We start from the raw sequence: 16,334 nt of genomic DNA, 5'->3' as shown, positions 1-16,334 counted from the left end.
GGGAGGCTGCGGCCTGCCGGGCTCGCTCTAATCCTGTTACCCAAGTAGCTGATCTCTAATGCACACTCCGTGCCAAAGACGTCTTCTTCCTTCCCTAACACAATTGGCTCGTCCCAGAGGGCCCAGGAGCTCAGTGCAGAACAAGGGCTCAGGGTCCGTGGGACAGGGTGTCCAGGCGTGCGTGCTGCCCCAGATGGCTCTTGGCACGTGCCCGGGGGGCCGCTGCACTCCACAGCGAGGGAGCCCACTCTCCTCACGCCCAGGGTAGGGCGCAGCGGGCGCATCTGGCCACGCTGGGGCTCAGCCCCTCTCGCAGCTTTTGCCTCCCCCCAACTCTTCTCGACTTTTTCACACCTCCCTCCTCCTCCTCGGTTTCCTACCAGATTCCTGTCTTTTCTCATTTCCCTTTATCTTTTTCTTCTCCCCCTTCTCCTCTTCAGATCCATTTCCTATAGTTCTACCTCCTGTTCCTGAGCCCCCTTCCCTTCTGCTTTGGCACTGCCCCTTCCAGGACAGGTTCAGTGCCGATACCTCTTGCCTTTTATCCCCGCATGGCCGGCTCTGTGGAAGGGATGGGCCCCAGGCACGCTGGCCTTGGCCTGGAGCGAGATGGGGGAGCGCCTCCTGCATAGACCCAGGGGGGCATTTGGGGGCAGCGGTTACTGTGTGTGTGGGGGGGAGTGGTTATGTGTCTGTTTGCTCTTTGATGATGAAACATCTATAATGAAACCCCAAGTGGGTTTGTTACTGCCATGTGAAGGGACCCCGTCAATGGATGGTATAATGCAGATTTCATCATGCAAACGAACAGAGGAGGAAGCCTTCTAGAATTCGCAGCCGATTTAGGGGCAACAGAGGTGAGTGAGCGTGAGCCCAAGAATTGTGTTCACCCCTCCAATGTTGGGCTCGTGGTTGCGTTTAGGAATCCACAGGGCCCTTCTGAGAATGAGCCTCGTCGAGGCCTGAGCCTGCCTGGAGGCCCGCAGGCAGCCCCCGCTCTCCCTGCCCTGCCTTGTCCTGCTGTCCAGCCTGGAGTCTATGTACCTTCTTTCGGGGAAGGGTGTTTGGCTAAGTTCTCTAGGAGTTTGGGGCCTCCTGTTTTCTCCTTTCCTACCACTTCTCCTCATCTCCGTTTCCCCAAAAGGAATCCTTGGAGCTGGTTTCCCTTGTTTTTCTGGGTTGTGCAGTGAGGAAGCCCATGACCTAAAAGAAGGGCAGTCCAGGCTCCTTGAACTTGACTGACCATCCAAGGCCACCCCCTGGCTAATGGCCATGTGAAGGGGCCCCGGAGAAGGGTGTAATGCTACGTGCAGGCCTCACATGTGCATGAATAAGAGGGAAATCCAGGCAGAACCAAAAAGGACTTGCTTCTGGCCCTCGTGGGGGTTTTCTTAACTAAAATTCAGAAAGTGCTTTCTTCCTGCAATTGTTCTCAGCCCATTCTGCCCTTAAATTCAACTGAAAAGGAGTTAAAAGGAATGAAATGCCCTAGATTGAAGCCAGCATGACAGCACTCTGGTGCAGATGCATCTCACCTTGAAACGCTCCAGAGAGAAAAGTCATCTCCTCACATGGGGGGGGGGGGGCACCTCCACATACAAACTTACAGCAAATTTGGTGTCACACAGTGGGTATATGAGGGAGAGCTACTTGTGTATTTAACTTATCAAAGCAAAAAGCAAACAGAAAAAAACAACACACACGCAAAAAATAGAAAGAAAAAACACTTCTTTCAAGAAAACCACATTTAAGAGAAAAGTGTTGTGACTGCCCATGAAGTGATAGTAAACAAAAAGTGGGTCAGGGCACAAAGTTATACGATGGTATATTTACTTCCTTGCATACATATCACAGAAGGAAATTATAGAGAATATACACCAAAATGTGAGCGGCGCCTGCCTCTGGGCTGTAAGTAAGCCTGTGGATGATTTCACTTTCTCTTCATTTTTTTCTACACTGAGCATGTATTGCTATTATATTTTAACTATGCATATTTACTTTGTGTAATAAAGACACATAAAATAGTTATATAGTATAGAAAATAATTGTATAGTACAAATATATATTTCTTCTTGAATATTTAAATATGAATATTTAGATGAGAACAAAAGGGCAGACACCTGGTGACTCCAGGTCCCCTGTTTCTGTCTGCGGACATGCCCGGTCACCTGCTTAGCTAGGGGCGCTGTGTCACCCTGTTGAGCAGGAGAATGGTCCTCCAGCTCCTCCTGCCTCACCCCACCCAGCCCAGCCCAATGCTGGGAAACGTATTTACCGTGGCACATAAATGAAGGCAGCTGCCTGGAGCCCCTCACCCAAGCCATTCCTTGGGGAACTCAGTCAGGCCACCTGGTAGGACAGGAGGACTGAGCTTTGCTGAATGACATCAGCCGGACAGGCTCCCCTCTCAGTGGTTCCATTCCCCTCCCTCCCACCCTGAAACCCGATTCAGCTGAAGGATTGCTTGAGGAAAACTTGGCAGCTTCCCAACCCTGGTGGCCCGGGCAGTGCGAGGCTGCAGCCTCAGAGGTGCAGGGAGCAGCCTGGAGAGGAGAGGCAGGCTGGCTGGGACATGAGGCTGGCAGAGGGCAGATAGGCTGGCCCTGGGCTGGACTCACCCTGAACGCTGTCCACTCTGAGGCACCCACACCGTGGCAAGCTCACCATGCTGCAGTGGGTCCTGCAGGCGCTGCTGGCCCTGCTCCTGACCCAGGGAGAAGGTAAGGTGGAGGTGGAAAATGCGCAGGACTTGACTGGCCGTCTACGGAGGGGCCGTAGGGGATGCTCGATTCCTCCCAGGGTTGAGGGAGTTGGGTTTGGAGTGTGTATGGCTGCAGGAAAGTCGGGGATCTGACCGCATATGAGCTTGCGAGCATTTTGAGGCACTGTGGTCCAGCTGGGAGGTTGAGGTTGAGCCGGGGTGAGAACAGGGCTTGCTGAGAGGGGTGTGGAGCAGCCTGTTGTGTGGGACACTCGTAGACAGGGACTGGAGCGGGGTCCTCTCCTCTTTGCCCTGCCCCCAAACTCACCAAAAGGCAGCTGCAAGGCCCCTTCTTGTTATCAATAAGAATGCTGTGGTCCAGAGAGGGGAATAATTTATTCCCCTCTTGTCAACAGCATGGAGACTAAGCTAACATAGTGCTTTTTCCTCAGCCTCACCCGTTTCATTGCATGGGTTCTCTGGGCCTTTGTTTCCTGGAGTTTCCTTCAGGAGTTCAACTCCAATAACACCAAATCCCACTCTGCATTCCCGCCCATCTTTTTCCTGCCTCGCATGTGGATACAGGGTGCTTTAGTTGCAAAAGGATCCGTGTCCTTCTGCTGCAGACAATATTTATTCCCCATTTGGGAAGATTTTCCCCTCTTCCAGAGCTGGGGCCAGGGTACAATTAAGCTGGACAGGGGCTGGGCGCGATGCTTTCCTCCCTGCGAGCTGTCTCTGTGGAAGTTCAGCAGGACGAGCAGGCCTGGCTGCAAGTGGTGACTGTGTTGTGTTTCCCTGGCTGAGGACGAGCTCTGTCGCTCCCAGAAATGGCCTTTGCTCTGGCCTGCGGGGCCCAGTCTAGTTCTCTCCGAACTGGTCCGAATCCCAGACAACAGGATCTGGGCTGTTGTTGCTGCTATAGCGAAGACACTCGGGGCTCTGGGTTTGAATCTCAGCTCCTCCACCTGCAGGGCCAGTGCTCACCTTTCTGGGCCTTGAGAATTCTTAGCTGTGAAACAGGCTATCACAACAGCCACCCCAATGGGCTATTCTAAGACTGAAGTGAGTACTAAGTTAACTGATGTCCTTCCAAAGGAAACACTCAGTGCATGCTCTCCTGCCTTTCCTCTCTCCTCGATTCTCTGTCCTGAGAGAAGCTGGGAAGTCTATCAGGGATAGAGGGCTGGGGAATCTGTAGGGGAGTGGGGGCAGGAAGGGGAACCGTAGGACCAATTTGCTGTACAGGTTGCACACATGATGGACAGGATGAGAGAAGAGGCCGTCTTCTTTAGAGAAAGCCAAGCTTGAGATCTGCTGTCTTCCTAACCCCATCAAATTGCCCCCAGAGCAACGCTGTGAAGGACTGGGCAAACCCTCCCCCAGGAGTTTGTTACACGGAGGTGGGTGGGTTTTGCAAGAGGGAGAGAAGATGTCAGTTTTCACTGGACACCCACCCTTCTTTCTTTGTCAGTTGCAGGCTGGGGTCAAGGAGACCATGAGCTATATGAACACTGAGATCTGACCTTGACTGAGGCAAACCCTCATGCAGGCCTCTGGGCTTAGAAATTGTGCACTTGGAGCCACTTTTTTTTGCACCTCTCTCACCTTCCAGTATCACACCCAGGGACAGCTCCCCTTTGTTTCCCCAGAGCCCCTCAACCAGGGCCCCACAAGCTGACCTCCTCTGGGCAGGTGTCTGCTCTCAACCTTCCTCCGTCCTTGGCCTACTTCAGACCTCACCTGTCTTGTATCACCTTGTCTTACAACCCAGCTCCCTCTCTCCTGTAAATGAATGTGTAAGTTACCTTTATGAGATTATACCTTTGAATTTTGGCAGGAATCTCTGCAGACAAAATGGAAATTTCCACTTGTGGGGGTATCTGGAAGTTTTGTGAGGTGGGGATGGTGAGGACACTTTCCTTTTTTTATATATAATATATCTTTAATGATTTCAGAGGGAGGGAGAAGAAGGGAGAGGGAGAGAGATAGAAACATCAGTGATGGAAGAGTCATTGATTGGCGGCCTCCTGCATGTCACCTACTGGGGACCGAGCCCGAACCCGGGCATGTGCCCTGACTGGTAATCAAACCAAGATCTCTTGGATCATAGGTTGATGCTCAACCGCTGAGCCATGCCGGCTGGGTGAGGACACTTTCCTTTTGACAGCTTTCAACCCAGGGCTCAATGTCCATTTGGAACTGTTCTCCTTCCCAGCCAGGCGCAGAGGGGGCCCCCAGGCCCATAACACCTCTGGGCCCGCTCTGCGGAGGCTGTCGGATCACCTCCTGACCAACTACAAGAAGGGCGTGCGACCTGTGCGGGACTGGAGGAAGCCAACCACCGTCTCCATTGACGTCATCATCTACGCCATCCTCAGTGTGGTGAGCACTCAGCCTCAATATGCCCCCAACTCAGAGGTGGCAGATTGGGTGGGAGGCCATGTAAAACCAAGTCACCCCCTGGGCAACGTGGTGGACATTCAGGCACCCATAGTACCTGTGGTCTGGCACCACAGCTCAGGAGAGACTGTAGCACCCACCATCTGCAGAGCCGCCCAAGCCAGGAAACTGGGGTCACCTTTGTGGCTGCCCCTCCCACACTCCTGCAGTCAGCGAGTCATTCCCACAGGTGGTTCCTCACACACTGTATCATGGTACCACTTTCTGTGTGAGCTGTGTGAGGGATCAGACTGCCCAAGTCATCTCCATGCCCTGTGTCACACAGGTCCCTGGTACGTGGCAGGTGCTACTCGATGGTTGTTGAAGAGTTCATCACAAATCAATTAATTAATTGATTCCTTCATCAATGACAGTAGCAGGATGGGGAGCACTGCTTAGGACAGGAGGTCGGACACTGTGCAGAGATAAGCTAGAAGGCAACTTTGAGATTCAGACACTGGGGCATTGTGCTGGGTTAGGGGGGACAGGAACTGACTTCAGTCTCCACCACAGTCCATGTAGCTGTTTTGGGGATGAGAAATTGGGAATTGGATAGGAGGAAGGGAGAGTGATGAATTTTTCACTGTACTTGGCTTTGTACCTCTTGACTTCATACTAGGACAGGCGATATATATGGATATATGGAGAGATATACATGATATTGTTATATATGCCTTGTATTAGCTCCTGTGTGTATATATCATATATGTAAAGTATATATAGCATAATAGACATATAATATGCATGACACAATAGAAAATAATTGAAGGTATGTACACTTACATGTATATATGGTTTAAGAAATCACTGTATTTCTTTCTGGACCCATCCTAGTAAAAGACTGACTTTTCCTGGCTGACCCCTTCTCCTTGCCCCTTTTCTTCGCTCTCACTTCCCAAGGAAGTAGGGACACAGAGCGGCAGCACCTTCTGGGGTTCATGTGTGCAGGGCGGACCCCAGCCCACAGGGCCACCTATGCCCAGCTCCCTTTCCTTTCGCAGGACGAGAAGAACCAGGTGCTGACCACCTACATCTGGTACAGGCAGGTGAGCAGCCCCGCCCTTCACCCCCACCTCATTCCTGGGACGGGACCTGCCTTCCTGGAGGGGGTTCTCCGCCTCAAGGGGCAGGAACCTCAGGGGCCTTGGTGCAGGAAGGTGGGGGCAGGTTCACGGGCAGACTCAGCATGAGATGCAGAGGCCTGGGCTCCCCTAACTCAGGACCAGGAATGGCAGGAAACTGAAGGGTCAGGGGAGGAGAGAGCCCCGGAACCACTCTGGGCTCTGAAGTTCCCCACAGAACCCCAGCGAGCGCGTGTCCGACCCCTTGATCGAGCACCCGCAGTGGCTGGGAGCTCAGTGGCAGCTACTTCACTTTCAAACAGCTCCAATTGCTAGAAAGTCTTCTTTCTATTAAGATTGGACTACAACCAAGTCGGATGATTGAAACAAGATGAATCCATCCACTTAGGCTTCACACCCTCAGCCATTTCCCCATCCTTCCAGCTTCTGACTGGCATTGGTCAGGCACTGGTGTGTGGGTCAGGCACTGCTGTGTGAGGTCAGGCACTGCTGTGTGAGGTCAGGCACTGGTGTGTGGGGTCAGGCACTGCTGTGTGAGGTCAGGCACTGCTGTGTGAGGTCAGGCACTGCTGTGTGGGGTCAGGCACTGCTGTGTGAGGTCAGGCACTGCTGTGTGAGGTCAGGCACTGCTGTGTGGGGTCAGGCACTGGTGTGTGAGGTCAGGCACTGGTGTGTGGGGTCAGGCACTGGTGTGTGGGGTCAGGCACTGGTGTGTGGGGTCAGGCACTGCTGTGTGGGGTCAGGCACTGCTGTGTGAGGTCAGGCACTGCTATGTGAGGTCAGGCACTGCTGTGTGGGGTCAGGCACTGCTGTGTGAGGTCAGGCACTGCTGTGTGGGGTCAGGCACTGCTGTGTGGAGTCTCCGAGGCCTCAGCAGCATTTCTGGCTTGGAGCTGGTGGGGGAGGGCAGGCAAACAAGGGAGGCTGCTGTCCTCAGGTGTGTCCTGCTCTGGTAGCTCCTGGGTGTGTGGGAAAGGTGTCAGAACAGAGGAGAAACCAACGTGACTAAAGTGGGGTCAGGGAGATGAGGACAGTTCATAGAGGTCAAACCTGAGACTCTGGGGACACGCTTGGCATACATGGGTCTCTATTAAATCTCTCCCACTCCTCATGGACACACTCCACCACAAGCAGACCCTGGGACAGGAACTGGGGGACAGGAAGTAGCCAAATCCTGATTCCTGACATAATGCTCCCTTTCTGCCTCAGAGAGATCCCACATACAGAGCACACCCTCCTCAAGGGAAGGGGCCCAAGGAGGAATAGGCTTCCTGGAGATGGAGTAGGCAGGTGCCTCGGTTACGTCTAGAAGGATGGGTAAGACTCGCCTGGCTCAGGAACAGAGCTTGCCGTGTGGGAGAGGGAGCAGGGCACATGGAGATGCCGAGCTTCCAGCTGTGTTAATTCCAGGGGCTGGAGGGCAGGCTCCACAGAGAGGCACGGGGGAACGAAAAACCGAGACTAGGAAGGTAGGAGGAGGCGGGCTGTGCAGGCCTTTGCTGACCACGAGGTTTAACTTCATCCTATTGCCAATGAGGCGCCACTGAAGCATTTGAATCAGGAGAGTGACCGGGTAGAATTTACATTTTATGTTTCTGTAAAAGTGAGATTATCCATTGTACTCTGTTTTATAACCTTTTCAGTGTGTGTTCTCTTTGTGTTTTTTTCTAGTGACTTGAAATAGTCTTATTTTAATCCAGTCATGCTTGCAATTAGTTCACATCATTTTGTCTAGTTATCAGTAATAATATAGTCTATTACCTTCTGAAGCACAGCGCCCGATATTTAGAATGCCAGTCCTCAGGGACCATTCCCACTGACCCATCTTTTTCCCATGTCTTCAAATAGCATGTGGAATGTTAAAATATGTATGTATTTTAGGTCAGTCATTCTGGCAGGATTGTGGAGAATGCATTGATCAAAACTCAACAGTAACCATCCCCACCCTGTGAGGAGCATGCTGTCACCCCCACTTACATATATACAGACCAAGACCCAAGAAGCTGTTGTTCGAGATCCTTCAGTTGGTGGCTAGGGGACTCAAAACATTAGAAATGACGGAGTGATTTCCCTGGGAGAGGCTGTGTCTGTGTAGAGTTTATACATAGGGAGTTCGTGAGTACAGAGGTGGGGAGACTCAGGTACTGCTGAGTGATGTGGGTGCCACTGACACCCAGATTTCCCCAAGAAAATGCCCACCTGTCTCCTGGGCACCGAGTGGAGAAGTTGGCCTGACCTGGGGACGGCTCCACCCGCCCTGACCCGTCCTGTTCCTTCTCTAGTACTGGACAGATGAGTTTCTCCAGTGGAACCCTGAGGACTTCGACAACATCACCAAGCTGTCCATCCCCACGGACAGCATTTGGGTCCCGGACATTCTCATCAACGAGTTGTGAGTGCTGTCATAGGTGCCGGGTGGCCAGGGAGCTGCGGGCGGGGAGGCAGGGAGGGGGCTGGGCAACAGGGCCACAGCTGCTGTGTTTGCAATGCCCCACCCAGACATGCAGAGCTGTGGGTAAGATTAGCTTGGGCCCACAGTCCTTGTTGTCTGTTTCTTTTCTTTATAAAAGTCCTCTTTTCCTGTGCTTAATGTTGAAACTCTGAGCTTCTTGATCCAAGGGCCTCTTCCTGGGGAACGGAAGCCAGTGACTGAGTTTACACTGTTATAATAGCCAGACGACAGACAGCTGCATTTTTAAGGGACAATAAAGTTACTGAAAGGAATGAAGTGCTGGCCTCAAGGGGACTTGAAGCTGGGACACACACCTCTCAAGTCTCACGTGTGCCTGACCAGCCACAGGTTGCACCCTCAGCCTGAAGTGGGTCCCACTCGCTTTTACTCTCAGTAGCCAGACACTGTCTCTTTGGCCCCGGCCAACATTCCTTCCCCGCATCCTTCAGGTTCCTTTCAGCTCCAGTGCCTGGAGGCTGGTGCAGAGAAGATGGCGGGGGTAACAGGTGGAAGGAGAAGGGGGGGCAGTCACCCTCCACCCAGGACCCACTGCATGGCCCAGCTCCAGGAGTGCCACCCACAGTTTTCCATGAGAGGCAGTCGGCCTAGAGCCTTGTGCCCTGCATAGCTCAGGCTGGAGGGATTGGGGGAAATTCAAGTTTCTGGCTGAATCTGCAGTTTAAACCGTGAGGCAGCTGTAGTCCTGATTTCTCATCTCTCAGCCTCATTCCACAGAAGGCCACAGGCTCAGGACCCTGGGCTTAGACCACTGCATGCCACAGTGGTCACTTGGAAGACCCTGGGACCAGAGATCTGCTAAGATAGCAGAATGAAGTATTTTCTGCCTTGCCCCACCTCTTCTCAATGATCTTCTAGTTCCTTTTCCTCCAGCGATGATTCGCTGATTCGTCTCATTTCACAGAACTTCTAGCAGCAGGAAGCCAAGAGAGGCGCAAGTCAGGAAAGAGCCCACCAAGCCTGCCCATTGCCACCCAGCAGGTCATCCTGGGAGCTAAGCTCTGCCCCACCCAGTGGGTGGCAGTGTGGGGACAACTGGGCATGCTCCTTAGGGCCCGTGGCTTTTGGGGCCCATGGATCCTTGCCTGCCTTTCGTGGCTAGGCTGCCAGGGGAGGCAGGAGAAATGCCTTTATTCAGGAACACAGGGAATGTGGCCTCAACAATGGCAGGTGAGGAAGCCTAAGACAGACTCGAAGGTTAGAAACACCGAGTCCAGACAGAACTGCCCTGCTTCCTAGACCCCTCTGAATTCCTCTCCCTGCTGGGTTGCTCAGAGGCCTTCAGACTCCCAGGGCTTGACCTGCTTCTTGAGCCCCAAACTGACGCCCCTTCCCTGGCCAGCGTGGACGTGGGGAAGTCTCCAGATATCCCGTACGTGTATGTCCGGCATCACGGCGAGGTCCAGAACTACAAGCCCCTGCAGGTGGTGACTGCCTGCAGCCTCGACATCTACAACTTCCCCTTCGACGTGCAGAACTGCTCCCTGACCTTCACCAGCTGGCTGCACACCAGTGAGTAGATGGGCTTGGACGCAGGGTGGAGGTTGGGGGCCAGGGACACTTGAGTGAGGAGCACACACATCCTGGGTGCAGTCTCCCTTATCCAACTTACTTACCGTTTATTTCCTTAATGCCACTGAGCCTGTTTCCTTATCTTCCAAGTATGATTAATCTGGTTGCCCTGAGCCTCCCTCAGTCATCATACCGACTGACAGACAGTAAAAACTGACTGCAGGCACTCAGTAGGGTCAGTTCTCTCCCATTATCACTAACAGGAGCTGGCACTCGATGTCTCAAAGCCACCACCTCTCCTCTCCACTGATGCACCCTCCCCCTAATCCAAGCCACCCTGATCTGCCCAGGTTTCTGCAGTAGCCTCCTAGCCGGTCCCCCTCCTTCACTCCTGTCCCCCTCCAATTCATGCTCCTCACAGCAAACAGAGATCTTATTAAAATGAAAATCTGCTTAAACCCCTCAGTGGCTTCCCAGCACTCCTGGGACAGAATCCAAATCCTTCACCTGGCCCATAGGGCCCTGCAGTCTGGCCGGCCCACAGCCCATTCCGCCAGCCTCGCCTCCTGCACAGCCCCTGAGATCTGCTCCAGAGCAGCTGCCTCCTTCCCAGGCCCCACCGTGGCCGTCCTTCCCCCTATCACATGCTGCGTCCTCTCCTAGGCCACCTTGCCCTCCCCTCCTTCCTCTCCTGCTTTCCTTCTTGTCTCACTCCTGCCCCCAACCACAGCTGGGTTGGCCGACTCCTCTGCTCACCTTCGAATCACAGCCTCAGTGTCGATTCGTTGGGGAACCCCCGTCAGCCTCCAGGCTCGGCACCCCCAATGCCCAATGTGCAGCTTCCTGTTCGTCTTCCCGCTTCTACTGCATTTGCAGGCACTTGTCCACTGCGTGCTCCTGTACCAGGTATAAACTAGGAGGGGGCAGGGGCATGACTTCTGTCCCACCCTTAGGTGCCCAGCACAGTGCCCAGCACAGTGCCCGCACAGAGAAAGGTGCTGACAAACTTACAGTGAGTAGTGAACGCCAGGTGCTCACTGAGGCCTAGGGACGTGAGTGTCCCTCGACTGCAAAAAGGCATCCTCCACTTCCATTCTGATTGCAATTCTGTAAATTACAAAGCAGCCCATAACTTCCTCGACAAAATCCCAGAATTGCAAATCATCTTTGACCTTCCGCCCTCATTCCCAAACTCTTCAGCTCCCCAGGACTTACTGACTTTCAGCAGTACAAGCTCCATGTAGAGTGTTCTTCCAGGTCCTTCTCTCTCCTTTGCATATATACACATACATGCACAGCTATGGACAGTACATGGAAATTACAGGGTTTTTACATAAGTGTATCACTGGTGCTACTGCTACTTGATTCTTTACTCAGCAACAGGTCTGGGACATGTTGCAAGTTAGGGCCTCTGTAGACCTCCCTCCTCAGTTCTGACGGCTGTAGACACCCCGTGGTCGGATCGTCAGAGTTAAGCATTTTCCCGATTGATGGGCGTCTCGGTCTTTCCCACCATTGGCTGCAGTGGACACTCCTGTCCTCTAGTGCACATGTATGTTTTTCCTTGGCACAGACACAGAGAAGCTGAACACTTGCTCTGTACACGGGGGGTTTTCTTGTTTCCTAGTTCAGGCAGCTCTCCTCCGGCGAAGGTGAAGAGTATTGACTTTTGTTCATTTCCTGGGTGGGTAGTTCCAACAGGAGAACCTAGGAAGGTATGTGAAGGGGGAGGGGAGCTTCCTAATAAAAGGTTTGTTTGGCTCTTTGCATTTTGCCGTGTGTTTCGCTCAGTACTTCATTCGCCTCACTCCAGCCCACTGTACAGACAGGCACAGTGTGCACAGTTGCCTCGTTGTATAGCTGAGGAAACTGAGGCTGGAGCCGAGGAGCCGAATCCAGCGAAGTCCTGTGGCGCGGCCACCCTGCCCCGCCGCAGCGGGGTCTGTGTGCTCCTGGCATGCACCCCAGCGCTGGCTGGCTTTCTCCCCCCAACCCCAGTCCAGGACATCAACATCTCCCTGTGGCGCCTGCCGGAGAAGGTGAAATTTGACAAGAGCGTCTTCATGAACCAGGGCGAGTGGGAGCTCCTGGGGGTGCTGACCCAGTTTCGGGAGTTCAGTATGGAAAGCAGCAGCTGCTACGCGGAAATGAAGTTCTACGTGAGTGGACAGGGAGCGGGTGTGGGCAAAAGGCGAATAGACCACTAGGCCGTCACACCAGGTACACTGAGGAGACACGGGAAAGAGCCACCATGGCCCTTGCCCATCTCCAGGGTCACACTCATATTCCGAAACTTCAGGGAGCTAGTTGGGGCAACAGCTGAACTGTCCCTCACTTGTCACGAACAACCACAGCCTGGGTCCAGAGGCAGGACGTGGCGTCTGTCCGTGTCCTCTGGGCAATCCAGGCTGCAAGCTCTACCACACGAGGGGGGGCGAGAACGGGGTGGCGGTTCCTGGGCACAGGGCCTCCCCCAGAGCTCCTCTCCTGCCCCAGGTGGTCATCCGCCGGCGGCCCCTGTTCTATGCGGTCAGCCTGCTGCTGCCCAGTATCTTCCTCATGGTCATGGACATTGTGGGCTTCTACCTGCCCCCGGAGAGTGGCGAGAGGGTCTCCTTCAAGATCACACTCCTCCTGGGCTACTCCGTCTTCCTGATCATTGTGTCCGACACGCTGCCGGCCACCGCCATCGGCACCCCCCTCATTGGTAAGACCCGCTCCTGGGGAGAGCTCGGTGTGGCCAAGGAACCAGGAGCGGACCCCCACTTCCTCTGTGTCCCTCCCCCCGCCCCGGTGCACAGGGGTCTACTTTGTCGTGTGCATGGCGCTGCTGGTGATCAGCTTGGCCGAGACCATCCTCATCGTGCGGCTGGTGCACAAGCAAGACCTGCAGAGGCCCGTGCCCGCCTGGCTGCGGAGCCTGGTTCTTGAGAGGGTCTCCCTGCTGCTGTGCCTGGGGGAGCAGCCAACTTCCCATCGGCGCCCAGCCGCCCCCCAAGCCCCCAAGACTGACGATTGCTCAGGTGAGAGGGAAAGGGGGAGTCCATATGAAGGGGCCCCTCCTGGCCTGGAGGCAGGGGTGCGGCGGCGAGTCTCTGGAGGATGCACCATGCTAGAGAGCCTGCGCAGGGCCTGAGAACTGGGCACAAGTTCACTGGGAGGGGGCAGCCCACGTGTCCATCTTTCTGCACCGGCACGTGCTCCCATCAGCTTGGGTGTGGACAGAGAGGGGGTAGGAGTCCCAGAGGCTGAGCATTTCAGGAGCTGAGACCTCTGGGCTGAGGGTGGCTTCTCTCTGAGATGGACCCCAAACTGGGCCAAGAGATGCCCCTCAGGCAGTTATCTGACTCCTTGTCACTCTTGGTTAACTACTGCAGCCAGAATTTCTACAACTTTGAATCAGCTCAAAGACCAGGTCCCTTGGAATTTTTTTTTAATATATCTTTATTGATTTCAGAGAGGAAAGGAGAGGGGGAGAGAGAGAGACAGAAACATCAGTGATGAGAGAGTCATTGATCGGCTGCCTCCTGCACGCCCCCAACTGGGGATCAAGCCCGCAACCCGGGCATGTGCCCTGACTGGGAATCGAACCCCGATCGCCTGGATCCTGGGTCGACGCTCAACCACTGAGCCACGCCCAGCTGGGCTCCCTTGGAATTTTAAATACCTATGAGGCAGAAAGACAGGGGTGCAGAGGGACACTAAGTGTGGAGCTCGTAGCTGCTGTGGAGTTGTTACAGCCACCATTTGCTGGTGGTCGTGATGGGTGGTTTGTTGGTTTACATCTTGAGCATTTTGGGCCAGGCCCGTGCAAAGTATTTTCTGTGCATATCACTGGTAATACTGGTGGTGACCCAATAGGATTCACATCCTCATTTTTCAAATGAGAAAACAGGGGTACAGAGGGGCCAAGTAGCTTGCCTTAAGTCACAGAGCGAGTAGCTGGTAAAGTGTGGTTTTAAATGAGGCCCATCTGACTCTAAGCAGGTGTTTTTAATCACTGCACCCCCTCCACTGCTCTGTCCTCCCTCTGGCTAGGGCCACGCCTTTTACAGAAGATACTTCATTAACCTAAGACCATCTCAACCTGAGCTAATGAGCTAAAGCAGCAATTTTCAACCTTTTTCATCTCATGCCACATATAAATTAATCACTAAAATTCTGTGGGGACAGCAAAAAAACACACAAAAAAAATTACATTTTTCCCCAATCTGACAAAAAAATAGGTATAATTTTGATTCCTTCACACTGAACAGCTATTGTTGTGTTGGCTGTTGTCATTCTTTTATTTGACAATCTAAGGGAAAAGAGGTCAGTGCCCCTGACTAAATAGTCAGGTACTGCATGTTTGAAAAATTCTTGTGGCACAGCAGTTGAAAATCACTGAGCTAGAGCATCAGCCTAATGCCCAATTTCACTGCCACTGGGCGAAGGCAGCCATACCTGCAGGTGTGTTTTCTGGTGCAGAAGGACTCAGAGCCATGGAGAGGGCAATATGACCCAGGGGAGAGAGCAGTGGACTGACTCAGAGTCCAGATGTCTAGGCCTTGGTGGCCTCACTATTAAATGACACTCCAGCTGTGTGACCACAGGCTACTCACTTAACTTCTCTGAGCTTTAGCACCTTCATACAAAAACTGTGGATAATAATGAATCCTACTTTGCTCTTTCATGGAGCTGTTGTGAAGCTCAACTGAAATAACGAATATCAAATTGCTGGGGAAAGCCCATGAGTTAAAAAGAAGTGCCTGGGAAGGGTCAACACCAGATTTGTGATGTCAGTGACTTGGGGAAGGGACAGAGGATGTGACTAAGAATGGGTACGTAGGAATATTCAACGGTACTGGACTTCTTAATTTGCTTAAGTTGGATGGTGGGTACACAAATATGTAAGTTATTCTAGATACTCTTTCTGTCTAAAATTTTTCACAATAAAAATTTCTGCAGGCCAAAAAACCATAAGGGACAGTGTCCAGGCCATATGGCTGGGCCTCCCTCCCTTGACAATGCTTTGCCCCTTCTTCTAGACATGGGAAACCACTGCGGCCACTTGGGAGGACCCAGGGACTTGGACAAGACCCTGAGGGGCAGAGGCAGCCCGCCCCCGCCGCCTCGGGAGGCCTCCCCGGCCCTGCGGGGGCTGCTGCAGGAGCTGGCCTCCATCAGGCACCTCCTGGAGAAGCGCGAGGACAGCCGGGAGGTGGCCCGGGACTGGCTGCGCGTGGGCTCCGTGCTGGACAGGCTGCTCTTCCGCATCTACCTGCTGGCGGTGCTGGCCTACAGCGTCACCCTGGTCACGCTCTGGTCCATCTGGCAGTACTCCTGACGAGCACAGCCCAGCAGGGGGAAGGTCCTGGTTAGGATGGGGGGGGGGTTTCAGGGCCCAGGGGATGCTAGGGGTGTTCTCAAGACACAGACACAGTCCCACCCCTGTTTCCAATGCCAGTTTACCCCAGTAATCCCAGAACAGGGCCCTAACTTGTCCCCCCAAAACTTGGTGTTCGAGACCCTTACATCCTGCCCTGCCCTCACATGCCCACGATTGCTTTAAAACATGTTGTCTTAGGTCAGAAGAAACCCATGCATCTCCCAACTCCACTCTATATATCTATGCATTAAGCCTCAGTTTCCCCATTGGCACCTCCCTAAGGAAGGCACTTTGGAATTCTGCTCATTTCCCTCAGCCTTGTTTTGAGGCTGAAGGCCAACCAACTCTCCACTCCACAGGCCTGACAGCTGCATTGGGTTTACCCAACACTAGGGTCTCCTTCACTCACCTGTGACCACTTCCCTGAGCATCGTGTTTCATCAGATGGTGGGGGTGGGGTAATAAAAGGCGAGAAATCCATAACCTCTCTTCTCGACCATTTGTCAGGAGCTGGGTGGGTGGATGAAGAGGTTTGAAGTTACTGGTGAAAATGAGGTTGGAGAATTATCTGCAGTTTTGGTTGTTTGGTGCTTCCTGCCCCCAAGGAATTGGGTGGTGACCCAAACAGAGGCTGTTCCGAAGAAACGCTAGAAGGTGGGATTTAAAGTGGGAAGGTCAGGACCACGAACACTTAGCAGTGGAGAGGTGGGGCGGGGGACTCAGTTCTTGATCTCTGGAAGATGCTGGAAGGATCCACAG

General features: G+C 53.4%; 1 protein-coding gene across 1 annotated transcript; it reads left to right on the top strand.

The window, feature by feature from the left end:
• Nucleotides 1-2,615: 2,615 nt before the first annotated feature.
• On the top strand, nt 2,616-15,533 carry HTR3A (5-hydroxytryptamine receptor 3A). The gene is made up of 9 exons (XM_016220574.2): nt 2,616-2,720; nt 4,920-5,086; nt 6,145-6,189; nt 8,508-8,617; nt 10,038-10,207; nt 12,206-12,366; nt 12,704-12,914; nt 13,009-13,230; nt 15,235-15,533. The coding sequence occupies exons 1-9, from the start codon at nt 2,666-2,668 to the stop codon at nt 15,531-15,533; spliced, it is 1,440 nt and encodes a 479-aa protein (XP_016076060.2). The 5' UTR covers nt 2,616-2,665.
• The last annotated feature ends 801 nt before the right edge of the window (nt 15,534-16,334 follow it).

This window comes from Miniopterus natalensis, chromosome 11 (assembly GCF_054644295.1).
Source record: "Miniopterus natalensis isolate mMinNat1 chromosome 11, mMinNat1.hap1, whole genome shotgun sequence".
In the NCBI taxonomy this organism is placed as follows: domain Eukaryota; kingdom Metazoa; phylum Chordata; class Mammalia; order Chiroptera; family Miniopteridae; genus Miniopterus; species Miniopterus natalensis.
Note: the sequence above shows the minus strand (reverse complement) of the source record. Positions and strands in the feature narration are given on the sequence as shown.